This window comes from Epargyreus clarus, unplaced genomic scaffold, assembly GCF_041222505.1.
Source record: "Epargyreus clarus isolate Ecla_fem2 unplaced genomic scaffold, WU_Ecla_fem_2.2 ptg000015l, whole genome shotgun sequence".
NCBI lineage: Eukaryota > Metazoa > Arthropoda > Insecta > Lepidoptera > Hesperiidae > Epargyreus > Epargyreus clarus.
The window spans coordinates 6003211-6011079 of NW_027332223.1; the positions used below are offsets into that span (position 1 = coordinate 6003211).

Genomic DNA, 7869 nt, shown 5'->3' on the forward strand with positions numbered 1-7869 from the left:
TAATGCCTTTTCTTTTCAAATCCATGACATTGTGTGGCATCAGTACACAATTTTTATTTCTCATCATGATATATAGGAGCCCCTAAGAAAAATTCATACTTCCAAACCCACACATTTATGCTGTAACTTGACTGTTACCTAGGGTTAAGAAATTGTTATGGAGATTAATAGGTTGTATTTAATTCATTATTACGAGGTACATAATGACACCTCTGAAATTTTATATGGTAGGTAAGTGCGAAATGTTACTCATATATCTGCTCCATTATCTTTGCATCTATCTAAGTAGACAGCAAAGCGCTAAACACCTTCCATTAGAATCTGATTCCAAAATGTATTAAAATAAAAAATATTGCAGCTGTTACTTCAAAGATTACCTTAAGTATAGGAGAAAAGCAAATGTAAAATGGAACGTCGCACGACATGGCAAAAACAAAAGAAAGATTAATATCGCAAGCACAAGGTTGTCAATAATATCAAAGATTATAGCTTTTATTGCAGATTTAAGTCAACTCTGAGTTGACAAACATTTAGATAATCAGATAATCTTACCCCGCCTGACGTGGTATTAGACACGCCGTATGATAAATGTAGAGTGCTAATTCATTTATTTTTTTACAGATTTAAAAGGTCTTGCATCTATGAGTATCATGTGTATCTTGTGTAGACATGGTGTGACAATTTAAACATTTAAAAATTAAAAACAGAAATATTGTAAATTGGTTATAAATTCTGAATTAACACGGATTAACGACACTAATCTAGTAAAGATTATTAAAAATGATGTAAATATGATTCCCCCATATTTGCGCAAATAGATTGTTACATGACAAGATGCTAATTAAAAATAAAACTTTTGACCAAAGAACCTATAGACCTTTCATTTACTTTAAAGAATGCTTGATGATGTTTTCCTATACTATTATAACAAGTAATAATAAATTACTACCTTAATAAATAGAGATACGTGTCTGAAATAAAAAACCTCGATATTTATATTCTAACATCGATTCACCTACTTAAGAGTAGGCACTAGTTTAATTCGTGTTCCATTTCTAAAATCCATCAAATGGCACACTCATAAAAATATTTTAGTACTTAGTACCCAATAAACTTGGCAATAAATAGTTTTTGGTGCGTAATCGAGTGGCATGCGCGCGCGCAGTTCAACGGTGTCCAACGTGCGCCCGCATCTCTCACCCTCCGCGCCGTTCACACAGCCTATCTACGAACCTATGGAGACTAAACAATACTTAGTAATTCCTTACAAAATAACCGCCGCTACGATGAATGTATCATGTTCAGGAACACTCAAAAACTCAATCTCTCTCACAGAACTTATTCGATAATTCGTATCTAACATTGCTTTTTTGAAAACTAACAGATTGAGTAGAACAATTTTTGTTACGCGAATTACGGAATACTTATACCTACCTTTCCACGTAAATGTAATATCCAATAAACGTAATATTTAGATAACAAATATCCCACAGACTTAAAAAATGATGTTAACTTTCCTTATAGCATGGCTAAAGTAAAGTAAAGTTGATTTATGATTTTAGGTCAATTAAATTAGGCTCTCTCAAATTTTACATTATACAGAAGTTTGAAAATAAAGAGTTTAAGTAAGGAAGGAAGAGGAATAATAAGGAAAAAGGTAAGTAGTAACGATAATATACAAACAAACAAAAGCCAAGTAAAATTAGCTCTGATAGTTCACATAATTTCCACGTATTGTTATACTTACAGTGAAATTAGCGAGTATAGTCCGCGAAAAACTGCTAGTCCGCTCTGAATGTAGAAATGAATCGCGTCGCTATAGCAAATTGTATGACTACACCTGCTTGCAACAACTTCAGAGCGGACTAGCAGTTTGGCGCGTACTATACCTGAAATTATAAAAAAAAAAGATTTATTTAAAAGATTACCTACCGATTGAGGACCTCTCCACATATTTATTAAAGTTTCAACTAATACAGATGCCAATCATAAGTAAGTTACTGCAGACTTACGTATTTATCGGTTTAAAAAGTAAAGGGTAGATAGGGCACGTATGTGTCGCTTTATTTCTAAGACAAATTAATATTATTTTGATATGAATAAAAAATAAAATTAAAAATGAAGTTTCAGGATAAATTTTACTGAATTCAGTATAAGTATCATAAAAGGACACGAAAGTTCTACCATTCGCCGCGAAAAAATCTGTCTACATAATCAAATCATTTAAGTACAAGACAAACAATTTTTCAGATGTCAATTTATCACAATACTTATTTTATACAACTAATCAGAAAATAGATAGATATCTCGTTATATATAGGTGCTTTAAATATCTAAAAAATATATTTCTATCATTCTATTCATACTAACTTCGTTTATTAATAGGTAGTTCTAAATAAGAGTTAATTTGCAACTCACTACACGGTAAATTTGATATTTCCGTCTGCAAATAATTTACGGTAGAAACCCAGCGCTACATCGCTCTACATTTGCCAATAGGTGCAATAAATAAATCGATACCTACTTTCTAAAAGTGATATCGCATGTACATATCAGTACAGCACAAATACAATGTGTCACTGAAATTTCCCAACGCGATTTTTCCTGAAAATACTAACTTTAAAATTCGGAAAACCGCTATTGGCGTGCCGGCTCGCGGTACTGATTGGCTGGGAGGCGGCGACGAGTAAGTCCTGCATTTCCATTGGTAGGCTACCGTGGCCCACGTAGAGAACGGTGGGGGAAATCAACCCCATGTTTATTTTTGTTGTTAAAGTCAGTGAGCTGTGAGCTTTCGATGCGTGTGTTACACACGCCACGCGAACTTTTGTACCGACAACAATATTTTATTTAGTTCGTCTATGAAGAGACTATCAGTGATTGTAGTGGCGGACTGTGACTGTTTTATATAATTTGTTACAAAACTAGAAAAGGAATATATCTGTGCTTTTGACTGCTGCTTTTTCGGAGATGGTTGTCCTGTAAGTATGTTTTTCCTGTTATATTGTCATATTTTAACTCACACTTCCGTTAACAAAATTCTCAGACATTAATATTTTTACTACGAATATTATTTTTGAAGGCCTACGAGTTTTTTTGAGTTTCTTTCTCTTTCTTGCAATAGTAATGAATGGGTGCACCTACCTGGAGGTAGTTGGATTGGTATAATGGAATGGATTCCATTATAACAATATCATTACACAATAATCGATCAATTTATATTTGAACTTGAAATATTAGGTACCCATTTTAAGACGAAAATTAAGAAAATCTAATGACGCTTTTACTCTTTTTATATTCATAGCCTCAGATGAGGTTACCCTGCATTGTGTTTGCTACAAAATCACATAATCAGGAGGAGGAATCACACCCAGATTCTAAATTCTAGAAATCTAAATTCATCATTCAGATAGTTGCCAGACAAGCGATCTGACACGGAATCCTGTATGTGTCCGCCGTATCCTTCTATTCTTTTTGGCTTCTTAATATTTAAATGCTACTATGTTTATCTACGTAATGTTACAAGACTGTGTATTTATCGAAGGCTTTTCGATTGTTCTGTGAGTCTTAAAAATGATTGATAATTAATACCTATCTACATATGTTAACTCTACATTATTCATCACACTAGTAGGTGCCGACTCACACTCGTGGGTGTAGGTATATAAGACGGCGTTAGGAGGTCCTGACTCCCATTTAAGATAGGCAAGAAAATAAAAATGATTTAATAAGCAGGAGGATCTTTCTATTATCACCGACAAATTTCAGACTCTAGACCATTAATTCATATTGGAATTATTAACAACTTTAGAGCTACGCCGATACTCAGACTTCTTCCGACTAACCTCGTACAAGTCGATCTATGACGTAGAAATCATTTATCAACGGTTATTTAATAAAGAACCATGTTGAGTAGCGAAGTTACCACGCTGGGGTAGGTCGAGGAAGGTGTTAGGGGACGTCAATTGATCTTAATTGAAACTTATTGGAACCGTTACGATATTTAGTCAGCTATAAAAAAGAAATAGTGTTATTAAACGCCTTACATCGAAGACGTGTTTTACTAAATCTTATAGATCATGGTCAAAGGCAACAAAAAAGTAGATTATAAATAAAAGTTGGTAAATATTAGTTTTCCAAATTTTCCTAAATATTTTGAATGATAGAGTAGTACCTACGCTTAGGTAGGTACTCATTTTATGGACTAATAAATATCTGATAGAATTTATATTATAATTTCCTTAATTAAGTAGATGGTACTGCAATGGCTAAAATCGTCTTTTTAGGATAGGTAACCTACATACTGCTCGGTAGGTGTAATCTAAACAAACCAATCTAACCACTATATAAAATACTAGCCACAACCGTAAGAACGCCAAATCTATAATCACCTGTTGTAAAAGAATTGTATTCTTATGCCGTCTAATCCATAATCCTATTAAAGTTCCCAACAGCTCTACAAATAGGTACAGGAACACACTCGCAACTTAAAGAAAAATCTTATTGCATCATATAATTTCTTCTTATTTATTTTTTTATCCGATAATCTTCTTAATTTTTTTGTTAAACCTACTAACTAAAATGAATACCTCATCAGACACATAACAAATCCTTGACAACCAATTACCTATCTTAGACACATACATCACTTAATATTTGAATAACTAAAATAATCCATATTAGGTACTTATACAAACATAATGAATGAAAGGAGATTTGCAAAATTTACAATTAACATATCCCACTATTTAATTTTCCGTTAACGTAAAATCACGTCCAGGACGATTTATAGACTAAAGGTACTTTCTACTCGTTTTAAAAACGATAATTTGTAGGAACTAAGTAAGTAAAAATAGAATCGTTCCCTTTATTAAAATCCTATCCGTCTTACCTCTGTACGTTTGTTCGGTTCGTTTCGTCCAATTAAGACGGAGCCAGCCCCTTTAGAAGGCAATTTTGTAACAATTGGCTCAACAAGAGCTTTGTGAGGGGAGCGAGCTTTCCCGCTGTCGGACAGGTCTTACGTCATCGCGGCGTCTGCTTTGAAATCGGAAAGATTAGCAGAACTTCTGAATTTTGAAGCTGGAATTAAGTATTGGTTTTTGTGTAGTTGAATATTAGACACAGAGATAATGTATTCTTTTACATATTTATTTACGTGTAGAGACGACGTGTACCTAACTCATACAAAAAGATCGTCATAACAATCGTGTATAATTAAAAAAAAACTCACACATTAAGATTTTTAGTTCGGTATATAGTAGGTAATAATAATATTCTTAGATCAATCCATTTCAAATATAGAGACACTAATAATCCTTCCGTAAATGGAGACTGACATAAAGCCGCAACTTTGAGCATCACTTCCGCCAACGTTTATTTAGAAAATAGTAAACCTGTAGGACCAACCACAACTACTTATTATGAAGCATGCTAACCAACTATTTATTTGCAGCACCAGTCGAGCGGACATGTCAGAAGGACCTACGACACCAGAGTGGGACATCAACGACGCGGTAGTGCCCAGGGTGTCGAGTTTCGACTCATTCGGCGAGTGGTGCGACGGCCACGTGCGCAGGGTCTACCCCCCGGGCTGCGAGGAGGCTCGCAGGCACGCCTCCGGCTGGGCAATGCGGAACACGAACAACCACAACGTTCATATCTTGAAGAAGAGCTGTCTCGGTGTCCTAGTGTGCTCCACGAGATGTCGCCTGCCCGACGGCACCAGAGTGCACTTGCGACCGGCGATTTGCGATAAAGCGAGGAAAAAGCAACAAGGTAATTGCAACCTAATAAATGAGTTTGTGATTATTGTATGGTAGCATTGCAAAAGCAAAAAGCAAATGTCACACGTTTGCAGTACGGTAGATTTGTCAATTTTATTGTTAGCTATTTGCTACTTCTTCACACTTGAAATGCTCTAATTAAATTAAACAAGATAAAATAAGTATAGTAAATACACAAAAACTTTAATTTAAACAATTCTAAGCACCTCATTCTTTTATAGGCAAACCATGTCCGAATCGTCTGTGTAACGGAGGTCGTCTAGAAGTCCAACCATGCCGTGGGCATTGCGGATACCCAGTCACACACTTCTGGCGACACACAGAGCACGCTATCTTCTTTCAAGCGAAGGGAGCCCATGATCATCCCAGACCAGAAGCCAAGGGCGCCAGTGAAGTCAGGAGATCCCTCGGAGCCGGCAGACGAGTACGAGGCCTAGCGTTAATACTAGCACGAGAAGCGGCCATTGCGGATAAAATTCTCACCGTGAAACCTGACAAACAAATGTCTCAGAAAATAAACCACGTTCACGCACAACCACCGCCACTTATTCCCGACAACCAAAGAGGTGAGTCTAAATCGCATATAAATTTACAATTATATATTTTTTTTAGCAGTGATAGCCTAGTGGTTAAGAAACTATCAGTAGCAGTGATAGCCTAGTGGTTAAGAAACTCGACCTCTCGCTCGAGGGGTCCGAGGTTCAAATCCCAGGCACGCACCTCTGATTTTTCAAAGTTATGTGCGTATTAGAAATTAATTATCACTTGCTTAAACGGTGAAGGAAAACATCGTGAGGAAACCTGCATACCTGAGAAATCTTAAAAAAAAAAAAAAGTTTTCAAAGGTATGTGTAGTCTACCAATACGCACTTGGCCAGCGCGGTGGACTATGGCCTAATCCTTCTCACTCTGAGAGGAGACCCGTGCCCAGCAGTGGGACATTAATGGGTTGATGATGATATATTTTTTTTAGTAGTCGAGCGATATATTCGTCTAAATGTACCAATGTATAGGTACAGTTTTGATTGCTTTACGAAATCAACGCAACATTCACCGATTTATATTATTCATTAGAATATTAATATTGAAAACGAACGATCTAGAACGATCTAGAATTGACAAACAATTAGCAGATAATGTTGAGTTTTCTAACTTAATTATTTTTTTAAACAGCGCTCACCTGCACTTGTGGCCCATTCGAATGCACATGCAGATGGCGAGGCGACCCCACTCCTGACTACATGTCTACGTGGACACTCACCGAAAACCAATCATACAACACGTACGCACCGACAGTACCCCCTGCGCCCACGCTGCCCCAACAACAAGCTTACGATCCTACAGGGCTTCCAGCCGATGACATATTCCACCCAGAAGAAATCTTCCAGTTGGACCAACCCATCCGCTTAGACTTCCCAATCGAAGAGAACACCCTCGAGTCACCCCCGACGTTCGCAGACCTCAACTGCGACAATTCTAGACCCGAAGACTCCTACTGGCTGGAATGGCAACGCGCCGCTGGCGGCTCAGAATCCAGCGACACCCCTTCACCGGAGTTATTTGGCAACAGCTACCAACAAGCAGAGGCATATTGCGAGCAACAAGCGTACACGAATCAAATGTATTATCCAGAAGAAGCGCAATATTACCCGATCGACAATACAAGGGACTCCCCAATAATGGAAACGCAAGAACAACGATACTATAGATATGGTGAAGACTGTGCTCAAAACAATGTAGATATGCAAGCGTGGAATTATTCAGATTGTGCGTTTACCGCCCACGACATGCCGGAGTCCAAACAATATTATGACGTTCAACATTCCCAGGGTATGAACGCATTTAGTGCCCTATTATAATGTTATTAACCGTAGGTTGTATTAAAAATTGTAAATTGTAAATATCTTCTTAGGTTTATAAGTAATGTTTAAGAAAAGTCCCAAAAATATTGTTTAAGAGAGTATGAAACGAAAAAAGTGATATTGTTCCTTCGATGTATAAAAATGGTAGAGTTGGCATAAGCAATGGCTTCTCTATGATTGTTAGTTCAAAATTGAACGCTGATATAATAAAATAAAACGCA

General features: G+C 36.6%; 1 protein-coding gene across 1 annotated transcript; it reads left to right on the forward strand.

Annotated features, from left to right (window-relative positions):
* The first annotated feature begins 2758 nt into the window (after nt 1-2758).
* Nucleotides 2759-7860, forward strand: LOC140747697 (transcription factor glial cells missing 2). Its single transcript, XM_073080240.1, has 4 exons — nt 2759-2981; nt 5456-5778; nt 6008-6352; nt 6960-7860. Exons 1-4 carry the CDS (start codon nt 2971-2973, stop codon nt 7643-7645), a joined length of 1365 nt encoding a protein of 454 aa, XP_072936341.1. The 5' UTR covers nt 2759-2970; the 3' UTR covers nt 7646-7860.
* Nucleotides 7861-7869: the final 9 nt, after the last annotated feature.